Here is a 15,048-nt window from a genome sequence, read left to right as displayed (position 1 = left end):
GCCAAAGGCAGTGTACACTTGATCGGCGCAGACATAAGCGCTGTTAGGTTAGGTATGTCCTCCATTGGTGGAGATGACCTCTTTTGGGATGGGAGTTTTCGTATGTCTGATTTGGCCTCATACTCCCCTAAGTAGGATGGCAAGGTTCTTAGCGTTTTCGCCTTACTTTCAACAGATTTCTCTGACCTTGCGTCCCCATACTCTGTTCGAATTTCAAGTTCCAGCGTTTTTTGATCAAAATCAATTTCTTCTAGCGGTGGAACTTCTGCTTCAATCTTCGTCCGTTCTTGTGTCTGTTTCACAGCTTCCCATAGCTTATTTCCCCAATCTTCATCAACTTCTGGGATGCTACAGTTTGGTATCAAAACGGGTTTTGTCTCCTCTTCTAGCATTTTCTCATATTTGTCTCCCGTTTTGTTTTCTCCCTGTAGAATAGAAGATTCATTTATTCTATCAACGTTTTCGTTGGTCTTGTTTGGATTTTTAGGTTGTGGAAGAGATGGTGTTTTTGTTTGTTCTAGTAAGGCCTGTGTAGCTTCGGTTAGGCGTTTAAACAATTCTAGCTGTCTGGCCTCTATGGCTGGATCTGGATAGTTTTTCCATCTCTCCTCCAATGTTTCTAAGGGTTTCAGTCTTGCTTCGTATGCCTGGAGAAAGGCATCCAAGGGTTCAAAGTGTTTCTCTACAAGAACTGATCCCGCTGATTGCTCTTTTTCTTCTGGTTCTTTGCTGGGAGTCTCATTTTCCTGAGGTTCCACTGCTCTTTCTTGTTCCGTTTCCATTTTTTGAGCAGCCTTCTTTGCCTTTTCATTTTGTCTCTTTTTGCTGGCTGTTCGTCTGGCCCTTCTGGCTTTCCATGTTTCTTTTATCTTTTTGCTACTACACTCACTCGGTGATGGGTTCAGTGTTGAGGGTTCTGTTTTATCTTCATTTTCTTCTTCTTGTTTCTTGGCTTGAGCCCGTGTTAGCACTTGTAGTGGTACTACCACTTCTGTTTCGGATGAACTTGGTGTGTTTGTGGTGGAAGGTACTACCTTAACATAATTGAGTTCTACTTTCGGGTTTTCATCAGGTTTTACGGGGCAGTCTTGAACAAAATGTTTATACCCACAATCAAAACAATACCTTATCAGTGAAGGAATCTCTAAAGTAGGAGTTTGCTCAGCCCGAAGGTAGGGACAATCCCCTATCTTATGATTACCTCCGCATCCGTTACATGACCTTGGAACAATTGCTTGTGGCAATTCTGCTCCATGTGATTTTGGTCTAGGAACCCCTGCTTGGTATGCACCTCCATTGGCTATGAACCATAACGTGTTATGATCCATTTTATAGTTATTTTCAGGCACTATCCCAGCTGAGTCCCTGGCTCCCATTGTTTTTGGTGTTGTGATTATGGCATTTCCATGTTGCTTTTCCCCATAATAGTTGATAGGAAGAAAACTCCTATCATGACCTGAGTTGTCTGGTTGCACATATCTTATTGCATTACCCATGGGTTGTTGTGCAATCCCTTGTTCTCTCATTAATCTTATCCTATGGTAGCACTCGTTTGTGTCGTGGTTTGTCCATTTTTGCTCAAACTCACACCACCTGTTTGTTCTTGGTAGTTTTTGCTCTTGGTAGTTTTGTTTCAGGAGGCATTGCATAGTAGGATGATCCCCTCCACAAGCCTCACATTGTAATGGTCTTCTTGGTGGTCTAAATACCTCATTCATTTGTTTTAGGATCATTTCAACCATTGCTTCCATACTACCGCTCTGGTTTCCTTTTGACTCACTCATGCTTTTAGAACTAGAAGCTTCAGAGCCTGTGCTAGGCATATCTCTTCCATAGATGACACAATTATCATCAAAGTCTATGGCATCATCGATACACCCGTTCAATGTTTTATGCCTTTTGCCGTAGAGATTTGCATGCAAAGACTTGTTTAACAAGCCTTCAATAAACAATGAGACTAACTTTTCCTGAGAAGGAAGCTCCTTCTCTGGGCATCTTGAAATATATTGTCTCAGTCTATTGGCACACTCTCTTACAGTTTCTTTCTCTTCTTGTTTGAAGTCATAGATGAGATTGCCCACACTATGCTTGATTCCAGTCTTGGTAAAAGCTACAATGAAGTCCTTTTCCAAGACGTCAAAATCCGCATAGGTGTGCATGTCTAATGTTTGAAACCACGATAGGGCTTTGCCTTCTAGCGTCAAGCCAAACCCTTCTCTCAATGTATGGAGATCGGTGACCCCCTCTGCTCTCACAATCTGTTTGAAGGAAGCTAGGTGATCATATGGATCCCCTGATCCATTGAACTTTTTGACCCACTTCTGAAAGTGTGATGGTCTCGTTTTGTTTCGTCCTAGTCCTTCGCCTAGTGAGTGGATTGTTGTTGTTGGTAGTTGTACTTTTTGGATCATCATTGCATATGTATATGTCTGTGATCTGTTAGTCAAGGCTCTTGTAAGATGACCATGACTTGAGACAGTTAGGACATCACTAGAAGACATGTATAGTGCATGTAGGGATTGTTTTATCTTTGGAGCACATGTCCGTGTTGAATGGCTGGGTATGTGTCCTGCAAGAAGGCCATAAAGTTGGACCAGTCAAGTCAGGCCAACATATGGAGGACAGAGTTCTGTTAGACGTCCTATTGTGCTATGGTAGTACAATGGAGGATGATTGATTACTTAAAAGGGGGGGGGTATGTTATGGTTTTGTGTATGTAACTGACCTTCTTGTTGAAACCCTAAGTGTGTGGATGCACATCTGTATGTGTAAGTGTTTTTGTATGAGGGTTTGCACATAGGGTTTATGTTAGCACGTGCATGTTTAGGCATGGGGCACAAGGGCATAATCATATACATGTTTAGGCATGGTCACATGGGGATAATCATGTATGTCATGGGCTAGGGTTAGTTTTGTGAATGGACATGGTTTCATACATGTAGGGCATATACATGGTAAGGCATTTGTACTTTCATGACATGGGCATATTCGGACATGCTATGCTTTCATAACGGTGATGTGCATGGAAACCCTAAAAGCTTATCTTGCATGGCATATAGTATTCACATGAGCAACATATTTGGAATGACATGCTTTGCTTGTTTAGCTTTGGGTTTTTGCAAATTCTAGAGAGAGAATTGCTGTAGATTTCTAGAGAGAAACTATTGCAGATTTCTACAGAGAGTAGATTTCTATAGAGAGAAAATTGCGTAATTTTGGGTATACGTTACCTTGGTTGGAGGTTATGGATTGACACAGACTGGTGATTTGGTGACAAAGTATATGTGGAGTTTGCAGTTGGAGGAGACTTGTCTCCTCGGTTTGAAGTCTTAGCACTTCCACTACCACCTGCTTGTACAGCCTTTTTGTATACTTTGTTCTGATGTATTCATTGTGTCCCTGGAGCTTTTCCCCTCAGATCCCGTTGTATTTGCTTTTAGGGGTTTTTACTCCAGTTTTCTTGTATATTGGCTTTTAGCCGTGTTGATGTATTTTTACAGTATTAATGAAATGGGAACCAGCCCACCTCTTCCTTGGGAAAAAAAAAAAAGAGAAAATTGCGTAATTTTCTAGAGAGAGAACATAAGATTTTAGTTTTTTTTTTCACTTTTAAAAAAAGCAAATTATTTTTGTAAGGAAAAGCGTACATATTGCTAAAAGAAGCGTGGACAAGGCTTTTCTTTCAATTTGTAGAAATAAGAGCCTGAGGGGCACAACACTGGACTTGGTTTGTATCTTAAGTTTGCTTTGGAATAAACAAATAAATACCTACGGGGGCGCCACTACGGTTTGGGGCCAGTGCCATCTTTGTGTGTGTTGGTGTGGTGGTTGTCTATCTCCTCTGACATGCTTGTACAAGTGAAAGCTAGTACACTGCCCTTTGGGTTCTATTGAAGCCGGTTTCAGCATCACACAAATCTACCAAACCACTTGAGCGTGTTCATTCAGACTTGTGCGGTCCTATGTCTTCGAAATTTTTGAACAAAACTCTTTACATGATTATTGTTTATGATTACTCCATGTATAGTTGGGCTTACGTTTTACGATCAAAGGATCAACTTTTGTGACTTGAGAGTCAAGGTGGAAAAAGCAATTTGATCACCGTTACGTCGGCGTAATATCGCTATGGACTCCGCCATAGTTGCGGAAGGAGGTAGGGAGCTCGTGGTCACCACCCAAGAGAATAATGAGGATAACACCTCATTGCCAAGCATATAAAGTAAGTGGCCTACCTGTCCACACATGCCCGGTCGCCCGTGGTACTCCGATGTACGCTCCCTCACCCTTGATCCTCGGATACACTCTCTGCTCGTGCTTCGGCATGCGGTCTCAATATTTGATCGAGCTCTGCCACCGCTATGGGTGGCTCACGTGGGCCATTATAGGCTACATGACATTACCCCCCCTTTAATAAGAGTTTTCGTCCGCAGAAACAAACTGGGAAAAGGTTCATTGAGCCACTTGAGTGCCCTCCGGCAACTCCAGTGTCTTGGAACTTTCCTATCTTAAGAGATGGCATCACCTTGTTCAAAGGTTACTTTCCTACATCTCTCCTGTAAGGATCACTTGTTCCATCATACTTCTTGACCCATTTCTGAAAATTTGATGGTCTCATTTTGTTTCGTGTTGGGTCCCATGAGGATTCAATCGACCTAAACCCTGGTGGTACTAGCATGATCCACATCAAACCATCAATGCCACTATCTAGGTGAGATAGTACCGGCAGAGGTGGTTGCATCCCTCATGGTAGGTGAGGCTCTATTCCAAATGATATCTTTCTTACAAAGAGTTAGAGCTATGGGCCCCGATCGCCTCCCTCAATGACCACCTGCGTCATCTTAGAGACTTGCCTTGCGGAGCTGCGATTGCTCATGTCAAAACAGTATTACTGGATTCTGCTTGAGATGGACACTCTTCTTCCTTTTCAGTATTATAAGGACTCTCCATATTACTGACTCTCTCATGTGCGAGTGGATTTTTTGCAGCTTCATATCCGTTGGACATGGATCACACCGACGAGGCCCATGCATGCCAAGATGAAATTATATTAAGAAAACAGTGGTATGATTGCCAATTAAAGGACAAAAACATTCATGTGGGAGATATGGTACTGTTGTTCGGTGTTAGAGACAAGAAAAGAAAGCTTAAATACATTGGCATGGGACTCCATAGGGGACCATTCGAGTAGAAACATTAGATGGGATTGAAATAGTAGGATTTCTAGCAAACGCTACTATGATCCCCTAACAATTGAAACCACCCAAGTGGCTCAAGGAAAGACACTACACGAGAAAAAGAGAGTAAACGCATCCGAGATACAATAAAGGATGGAAAAGAGCAGAAAGCAAAAAGAAAATCCAATTGACAAGCCAATGTGTGGGCGTATGATGTGTTCATGGTCAGTACGCTTCAGAGGTTATGCCCGTCATTGCCATCATCTTCACTCGCTTGCATAAGCTCCCAAGTCAATAAGATTTTTTGGTACGAGATCTTCATCGAACGACCAACTGACGGCGGAATAGGTCAAAACTTGGCACGCACCTTCACCTCACTTAGTACACCGCATTTGTAAAGTCGGGCACACCATTACGCAATATTAGCCTGCATTCACACGCTACATTGATAATTAAGTTGTTAGGCTTCAACGGCTAGCTAGCAGTAGGTCCTATTTTTGAGAGGCTAGAAGAGCTATACTTTACTGTATGGCATCGTCCTCAAGTGTATCTCTCATGATGCTGAACTTGGCTACCCCCATTTGCAGCAGCATGACGAGATGTAGGCGACCTGCTAGTCTTTGTGTTGTATGCTTCAGATGTTTCAGACTTCATACAAATGGTATGTGTAAAGTAGTTGCGCTTAACTGAGCTACCCCCATTTGCAGCAGCAACCTGACCAGACGTAAGCGACCTACTAGTCTTTGTGTTGTATGCTTCAGATGTTTCAGAGTTGAATGTTCACCCCATTTATTGAATGCTGTTGAGATGAATAGCGTGAACTTCTTTGGAATTTGATGAAGCTTACAATGGCATAGGAATTAATTCTGATCGAACCAAGCATGCTCTATGGCATTAACCACTTAGCCTATGATGTGTCAATCAATATGTAAGCTATAGATAACTTAAAGAACAACAAAAAAAACTTACATGTTTTATGCATTATGGATATTTATGCAATGTGGCAAGGTTGCAAGTGCACCAGAGTTTTGATGAGTGTTTTTATTTTCATTGTGTATGGGACCCAGTTTAAGTCTTGTTTGTTCTAATGGCGACTCCTAAATTTTTTGAAACTTGTAGTTTTGAAGTCATCAAATGTATGGTACCAATGGTGACTCCTAAATTTTGCAGTTTTGAAGTCATTTATTGTTTGAAGCGATAGTAAGCTGGTCCTGGTACTTTTTGAATTTGATCAACTAAGTGTTGAGTTTGTGCAAACTTGTTGTAGATATGTAGACAACATTTTGGATCAACCACTTCTCAGGTTCAGAGGTTGAATTTGTGGTTGGAATGGGCCTGGTCAATTCAACTCACCACATTAATAGTGTTTCTTGCTGCTTTATCTTGTTGGTTAGCTCTTTTCAAAATCTTCTTTGTTGCGAGATATGCAAGGTTCTGTATAAACTCAGTCATCTGTGACTTGCATTTCAAAGCCTTTGGTAAATGGTAGATGGTAGATGGGATGTGCATGGATTGTTATGTGCGCCTCACAAAAGTACAGCAAGGGATGAAAATGTTCTTTGCTGCAAGATATGCAAGGTTCTGTATAAAATGAGTCATCTGTGACTTGCATTTCAAAGCCTTTGGTAAATAGATGGGATGTGCATGGATTGTTATGTGTGCCTCACAAAAGTACAGCAAGTGATTGTATCTCGGCCTGTACTAGTACTAGTTGGAGAACATGATCAAGGTGAGGTAGTAGTAGTTGTCTTTGGTTTCATGCAAAGCAAAAGCCTTCCCTGCAGAAGCAACTCACATTTGCATGTTGAGAGCCTATCAGATGATTAGACGGTTGAACAGGAGGGAAAATCTTTGATGAGCTTGTCAGTCAAAGGTTGCTAGGAAATGTATTTTGCTTGGTACCACTTTTGTGAATATGTTTACTAGATGCAGTCAGCTACAGCAGCCCCCCGCATTTTTCAGAGCATTTTTCTGATAAGTGTAGCTATTTTTTTGGGGTTTTTTCCACTTAATTTTCTAGAGGACAAAGTAAGGGCACAAGCACTTCTTTGTGAGTGCTTCGCAGTTGTAAAGGACCTCTCGGTCAGCATGTTAATAATATTGTAAGCAGTGGGTGACCAGATTAGGCCACCCTTCCTCCATTTTCTCGCTTCTCTCTCTTGGTGCTTGCCCTAAGGTTAACCGCAGTTCCTTAAGAAGAAGAAGAAGCCGGATGTGTGTTACATTGGTATCAAAGCTAGGTGAATTTTCTTTCATTGAGCATCAAGCAGCCAATGACAGTTTGGAAGACTTCAAAGAGCCCTTTCTAAAAAGCATTGCCGATCTCACCGCTCAGATGGTTAGCATGGGTTCCCGCATAGAGGATCTATCTACTACAGTCTTGCTGGTACAAAGTCAAGTTGAGGCCTTGAGCACGCAGACACCAGGTCAGGGTTCAGGAGCAGACACTTCTGTCCGACCACCAAGCAGGCTATCTCCTATATAGAAGAGGGACACATGGAGGAACATGGATGGCCTGCAGCTGCTATTGCAACAGTTCGATAAATCGTAGCGTACAAGAATTTCAAACATTGATGGGCATGCTTCGCCCATCCGGAGGTGCTTTTCATAGCACACCAGTTGAGCCTTTGGTTCGTAATGCACCAAATTTCACCAAATATGACGGCAAATGCGACCATGGCACAGTTACTCAATTCATCCACCAGTTTGTGGCCCATTTCCCGTTGGACAAGATTACTGACCGGCAAGATAAGGTTCACCTAGCGGCCCCTCATGTCATTGGCGAGGAGGAATCAAGGTGGCAGCATTGCTCAGAGCTTCACACAGATCCCTCAGCTTAGACTTGAAGTATAGGTTTCTTCTTCCCCCAGAAAGGTATGCCTGTAGTGACCCACTCCAACAAGCTTCTCACATTAGCACAGCAGATCGGCCCTCTTGATAAGGAGAAGCGCGGCTTGGATAGTTCTGTCAAGTATACCATCCGCAACCTCAACTCAAAATCTTGTGAGGAAGCGTTGGCATTGGCGCAGAATAAGGAGCTTGGGCTTACGAGCTCGCTGCTTTGTCACATAAAGGTATGCCTATAGTGACCCACTCCAACAAGCTTCTCACATTAGCGCAGCAGATTGGCCCTCTTGAAAAGGAGAAGCGCGGCCTGGATAGTTCCGTTGAGTATACCATCCGCAACCTCAACTCAAAATCTTGTGAGGAAGCGTTGGCATCGGGCAGAATAAGGAGCTTGAGCTTACGGAGGCAAGCCAAAGCAAGCGGCAGACGACACTTCCAACTCTCAAGGAGGAGGCAAGGGCCAAGCAGAAAAAGGTAAGAATAGGATAGCCAGTGGCAAATCCAAGTAGACGCCTGACGAGAAGGCGAAAGTAGGTGTTCTTGGAGGATTTCTCTCGAAGGAGCAGCAGAAAGCATACATGACCGAACAACATTGTTTCTATTGTCCCACCAAAGGACATACAAAGACCGTTGCAATGCCTTTGACTTTTGCACTGACATCCACAGCAGTCCCCGCTTTAGCAGCACCAGTAGCTCCGACTACAAGAGCAATTTTCGTTCCCAAGTGCAACTTGAGGATAAGCAGGAGGGCGTTGCAACACAATCCAGTGCAAAGGCCACAATTCAAGGCCACAAGTTCATCATCTTGTGTAACACAAGTAGTTCAGAGGATCTCATTTCTCCACGATTGGCGACACGGTTGCAGCACACCATGGCGTCAGTGAAGGTTACTGTCGATGGATTCACTCCCAGCAATCCGTACCGAGATCACCCAATAGGCAAAGGGATAAAGTTTAGCATTTAGCAAGCAGATTTTGAGCAGATTCTTGTTCATAGATGAAAACATGGACCGGGAAAGCAGGAGAGGCAGTTCCTCACCAAATTCCGAGACCAAGGCACACATGAGGTGGTTTGGCTTGACTAGGACAAAGAAGCATGGAAGAGAGAGTTGAGAGGCAACAATGAGCAAAACATTCATAGATTAATGGTATAGAAAGCCTTGAGTTGATCCTCCTATTCACTTGCCTCAACTCACAAGGAGGAGCTCCAAAATGATAGAGAGAATGAGCAAAAAAAGCTCTTACATTGGCTTTTATACTCATGTCGGAGGTTTTGTACTTGGGCGCCCAAAAAGACATATAACTAGGAATAAATCAAAGTCAGCCCACATATACGAGTAGCATGACTTGACAAAATGTTTACAACAAAAGTATATATGTGGATTCTACAAATGAAACTTGCCTTACGGGCCAAGGATCCGAATAAGTAACATCCCTCCATTTCAAACTAGGCAGCGCTTGCAAAAGGATGCCAAGCGGACAGGAGAATTCAATGCATGCAAAAAAATAAGTAATGCCAGCTGCAATGTGAGGTTGGATTCATTCGAGGTAAGTTGGATCCTTGAAGCTAACTAAGCGAGAGAGATTGGTGACAATTTCAAATTTATCAAAGCGGACGGGAGAATTCAATGCATGTGCAAAAAAAGAAGTAATGCTAGTTGTAGTGTGAGGTTGGATTTATTCAAGGTAAGTTGGATCCTGGAAGCTAACTAGGCGAGGGAGGTTGGTGACAGTTTCAAATTTTATCCAAGCGATACACAAGCATTTTGTAAAAGGACCGTTCCCGGTGTAGCATAGCCATTTGTATATAGAGGTCGCGGGTTTCATCCGCAGTAGGTGGAGCTATCTATGCGTGCACGATTGAATTCCACATGAGGTTGCCGGCGATATGGTAATTATACCATACGTCCCTGTGAGAGTGCGCAGAGAAAGCACAAGAGAGAGAGAAAGAGAGATGAAGAGAAAACGCAACAAGTACTGCAAGTTGATGATGAAGAACTCTACAATCATGATGACCCAAGCGAGAGGGTAGACCTCGTAAGTGTAGGATCAACAGCAGTCTCAACTCACACGAGCCCACAAATGGAAGACTACCTGATGATATGAGTGGGGGGGGTAGGTGTCCTTAAGGGGACACCTGGCCAAATCTCCCGACTCACCAAATCTACACGACCTCAAAAAATAGGGATATAATACCTAAAACCCTAAAACGGGGGGCCAGCCCACAAACATAGGGCCGGGAAAAATAGGCTAAAATAGGGGCTAGATGCAGGGAAGGTAGGGGAGCAATCTGGAGGTGCAAATCATGCTAACACCCCCTCTTAGCACCAGATGCTGACCGAACTCCAAGAAGTCGAAGTAGACGAAGCTCCATAAGCAATCTTCTCAACCAAAGAGCATAACAGTCGGTGTAGCAGGCTGATCGGTTCTCCGCCTCAGTAGATGAAAGCACCATGGTAGGCTGCTTTTTACTACTCCAAGAAATAGCTCCAGTGTCTAGAGAGAAGACACATCTCGTAGTCGATCGTCGAAAATCAGGGTCTCCGCCCCAATCAGAATCACACCAAATCTCAGTCCAAAATAGCCGAGGACGCGAAGAGTGATCACACATAGATCTATCCATCTCCAAGATGAACCTGTTCTTCCGCTCCGTAACTCCATACTCCAATGAAGTGTAGGTTGTAGGCAACTGATGATTGATGTCGATGTCGAAGTCGAGAGTCCAGCAACCATGCCGAAACTCAAGAGAGGAAAACACTCCCCCTCTGTCGGGCCGAAGCGCACTAACTGTCATAGTAGCTGCCATTTCAACCACCATCCTCCAATCCATGTAGTAGCAGAAGGCTTCATCCTGGGAACTTTGAAAGTATACCCAAGAAGAACTGGTGCAATCATCCACAATGACCACCATAGAAGAAACCTTGCGCACAGATGTCGAGGAAATTGGCTTGTAGAGATCCGCATGGACCAAAGCCAAACTGTCCGAAGCTTTGTGTAACGCCTCCGTCGGGAAGGCGGCTCGGTGTTGTTTGTCCCACAAACAAGAGGACCAAACACACGAAGGAGTTGTCATCGTCGGTAGATCATTCACCAACCAATCCTTCAAATCTCGTAGAAGAGAAGAGTAGCTCTCCTGGCCAAACCGAGCATGTCATAGAGCAACAGAAGAAAGTGCCACCAAAGCTGGTGGCTGGGCATTGGCTGCATCAACCAACCAATCCCAACGGTCCACTCCAACCAGAGCAGACAACACCTTTACTTTCCGAAGAGTGAAATTGGACGCATCCAACTTCGAAGACCCTGAAAACATCGGAAGAGTCGTCGGCGTAAGAGCCATCTTCAAACAAGAAAGGAACTTGGGGAAGAGTAATCACCAACAAAAAATCACCTCTCCGGCAAAGAAATGCTGCTCTCGTCGCGGAAGAGAACACCCAACTGGAAGAAATGGCCTTCAAACTTGCTCCTCAAGTGAAGTTGCAGGTCACGAACCCCCTCCTAGCGCCGGAGTGGAGCAGAGGAGAAAAAACGCAGGTCCTGCAGGCTGTTGTCCAGAAAAAACAGCAGATGAAATCACTGCCAAAAGAGGCTAGAAGTAGTAGAAAACCGCCAGAAGAAGGTGTAGCCGAGGAATAAAGGGCAGGGGAGACCTTCACGCAAGTTTCCGTTGCGAGAAGAAAGCGCCGCCGAAACAGCAAAAAACGCTGTTACCTACTAATTCCGCTGAAGGAGAAGAGGGTCACCGCCACACATTAGTAACTCCGGGCTCTGATACCATGTGAGAGTGCGCAGAGAAAGCATAAGAGAGAGAGAAAGAGAGATGAAGAGAAAACGCAGCAAGTACTGCAAGTTGATGATGAAGAACTCTACAATGATGATGACCCAAGCGAGAGGGTAGACCTCGTAATTGTAGGATCAACAGCAATCTCAACTCACACGAGCCCACAAATGGAAGACTACCTGATGATATGAGTGGGGGGGGGGGGGGGGGGGGCAGGTGTCCTTAAGGGGACACCTGGCCAAATCTCCCGACTCACCAAATCTACACGACCTTAAAAAATAGGGATAAAATACCTAAAACCCTAAAACGGGGGGCCAGCCCACAAACAAAGGGCCGGGAAAAATAGGCTAAAATAGGGGCTAGATGCAAGGAAGGTAGGGGAGCAATCTGGAGGTGCAAATCATGCTAACAGTCCCACCTCAAATTATATAGCACATCCATGTGCTCAACAAAGTATGGGCATGGAAATAATTGGGCTTCCCATACAAGGCCAACAATTTCTTAGAATAATACACTAATATGAAATTTGCTGTCCCATCGAGCTTGGGGGTTGACAAAAGGGTTTGGTCTACTGTTGCTTGTAGGCGTTTTCATTTTGATTGTAGGGCAATGGACGTGGAGAAGCTTGGGGTGGTGAAGCAACCGTTGATTGCTAAGTTGGCAGAAGAAGAGTTGCCTACTTTGAAATTTTGAAAGAGGTTGGCTCATGTGGTGGAATAAGCGACTTTTCCTTTCGGCTTCCTTTTATAGGCGCCCAAATTTTGCGTGCACATTTCCAATTTTCGCGTGATTTCCTGCGTCATTTCTTGAATTCTGGCTCGCTGCTTCCAGATTTACGCGCAAAAAGCGAATTTCCCTATCTTCTATACTCATGAGTTTTAGTGCCACGATTTGCATTGTCTAGGGTTGCCTTTTCCTGTGCATAGATTCCCCACGTAATTTTCAAAATTGCGGGGGTATCCCTCGTTCAAGATTTGAATTCGTGCATTATTTTTGAATTTGCGAGTTCTCTCGGATTTGCGCGCCAATTTGGGATTTTGCGGTACAGGTTGCTGACCGTGAATTTGTGTGTCATTTGCGTGATTCCCAAATTGTGTATATATGTCAGACCTCTCTTGGGAGTCATTTCTTCTATCACCGTTCCTATGTCTTGTTAGCTCTGAGATGACCACCAAGCTTTCAGGTGGATCATTCTTTCCTTCATCACGACACCGAGGTCCTTTGTGCCTCGGTCTGTCTTTGAAGGGTAGGCCTATTCCTTGTGAGTGACGACTTTTGGGATGCTTTACTCTTATCTTGTGTTTTTGTTTGCGCAATTACCACCCCCCTTCCTATTGTATTTTTAGGGTCTGGATTTGACTTTTCGTTGCCACCTTGGCAATTTTTTAGGATTTCTTCTCACAGTTCTGGGACTCACTTGTTCACTTTTCCTTTCTGTTTAGCAATTGTTGCCTGTATGATTTGCATCTTTGGCCTTAATTGTTTCGACTCCGATCCATTTTTGCATTGCCTGCTTTGGAAAACGTTGTGGGCTCTTTACTGCCACCTTGGGTTGATTGTGACCTATGGTTCTTGGAGGCACTAACTCCCCCCTTCCTATTTCATTGTCAGGTTCGACTATGGAAAGGGGTGTGATCACAGTAGTAGGTACTAGGGAGACTGAAAAAATTAATCATGAATTTGGTTGTCTGAAGCCAAGGTCTGCTTAATCTCATCTTTTCATCTAGCCTACTTGGAGGTAGGACTGGAAAGTATGCTTCCTATCCCTGATCTTGATGAGTGACTGCTAGGTGCAGTATCCCTTGTGGCTGAAATTTAGTGGATCCTAGTCCTCTAACGATTATTGTACTCAGCTGGAGTCTAGGTCGTTGAAGGGTGTACCAGATATTATGTTAGAGAAGTTTCACCGAAGCACCTGTATGTATCATTGCTTGTAATATCATGGGACCATGCGGTCCTTCCAGCCTAACTGAGGTGCATAGTGGTTTATCCCCATCTCATGTGACTCAATCGAATAAACATCCATGTGGTCGACACCTACAACATTCATCCTGTGCCTAGCCTTGGCTTCACATTTTTTTGTCTCTTCTTGCGCTATCTGCTTCATCTACTCATGCGCTGCCCCAACCGTTGCTTTTGTTCGTTCTACTTCTAGGCCTTCATGAGTGAAGGGGACCATAGTATTTCCGGATCCTGCTTCCGTTCATAAAAGTGGTGCACTCTACTCCTAGTGTCTCCAGGTGTACTATTCCATGTGGCGTGATTTTGGTGATACAATAAGGACCCAAGGTACTGAATTTGAGCTTGCGCTTTCGATTCTTGAAATCATACAATAGTACTAGATCCAACACTTTTAGTTGATCTTGCTTATTGGCTAACTGATTATCAAACCATTGCTTCCTTCTGCATTTATCCACAATCATGGCTTCCAATGCTAAGAATCCAACTTTTCCAATTCTATTAGTTGTTTTGTCCATTGGGACTCCCGCTAGCGAGCAACACTCTATAGTGAAATTGGATGCATCTATATGCACATGAAACATCACATCCCAATTTGGAGTCCTTAATATGGGTGCAGAGACTAACAATTGTTTAAGTGTAGCATAAGCATGTTGGCAATCATCATCCCACTTAAACTCTATAAGTAGCTTATATAGGGGACGGACAATATCAACAAAAAATATGATAAACCTCCTATAATACCCCACATGACCCATAAAGCTTTCTACTCCTTGTAGTTAGTAAGGGGCAGTAATTCTAAAATTAATAGACTCATTTGTAGCATTGGTACCCAAAAGTTGCTTGTTTGAACATAGGCCCACAACAATGAAGAAAGTCAAGGCCAAAACAAAGCAGTTTTTTATGAAGCATGATTCTAAAGACAAGCACAAGTTTACTGAGGACTTTGTTGAAGAGATGGAGGGCGAAGCTTCAAAGGATGATGACCAAATAGAGAAGAAGCCAAAGTCAGTAGACCCATTCAAGATTCCTCCCAACAAGCTGACAAAGATGACCTTTGTCTTACAAAATCCTTTTATCGATGTGATCGATGGTTCAACACATATTTGTGAACTTGAGGATAAAGTTTGTGATGGGAAGATGATGAGCGACGGTGCCCTTAAAGCAGCCATGTGTGAGATGGTGAGCACCACTAAATTGGGTTCAAGGTAAGAAACTCAACCATCACCTTTAGATTCTCATTCTTCATAAATAATAAATATTCATAAATGTTAATGGTCTTTTGAATTCT

The 15,048-nt window shown here is 43.6% G+C and overlaps 1 protein-coding gene across 1 annotated transcript in view; it reads left to right on the top strand.

The window, feature by feature from the left end:
- LOC147641305 (uncharacterized) overlaps nucleotides 1–15,048 on the top strand; it is a 44,748-nt gene that overhangs the window by 9,854 nt on the left and 19,846 nt on the right. The window contains exon 2 of the mRNA XM_086820391.1: nucleotides 14,615–14,965. Within this exon, the coding sequence (XP_086676517.1) occupies nucleotides 14,625–14,965 (341 nt within the window). The 5' untranslated portion in view covers nucleotides 14,615–14,624. The remainder of the gene's footprint in view (nucleotides 1–14,614; nucleotides 14,966–15,048) is intronic.

This window comes from Cibotium barometz, chromosome 2 (genome assembly GCF_041138505.1).
Source record: "Cibotium barometz isolate CiBa-2024 chromosome 2, ASM4113850v1, whole genome shotgun sequence".
NCBI lineage: Eukaryota > Viridiplantae > Streptophyta > Polypodiopsida > Cyatheales > Cibotiaceae > Cibotium > Cibotium barometz.
The sequence above is the reverse complement of the archived record's forward strand: the minus strand, read 5'-3'. Positions and strand labels throughout refer to the sequence as shown.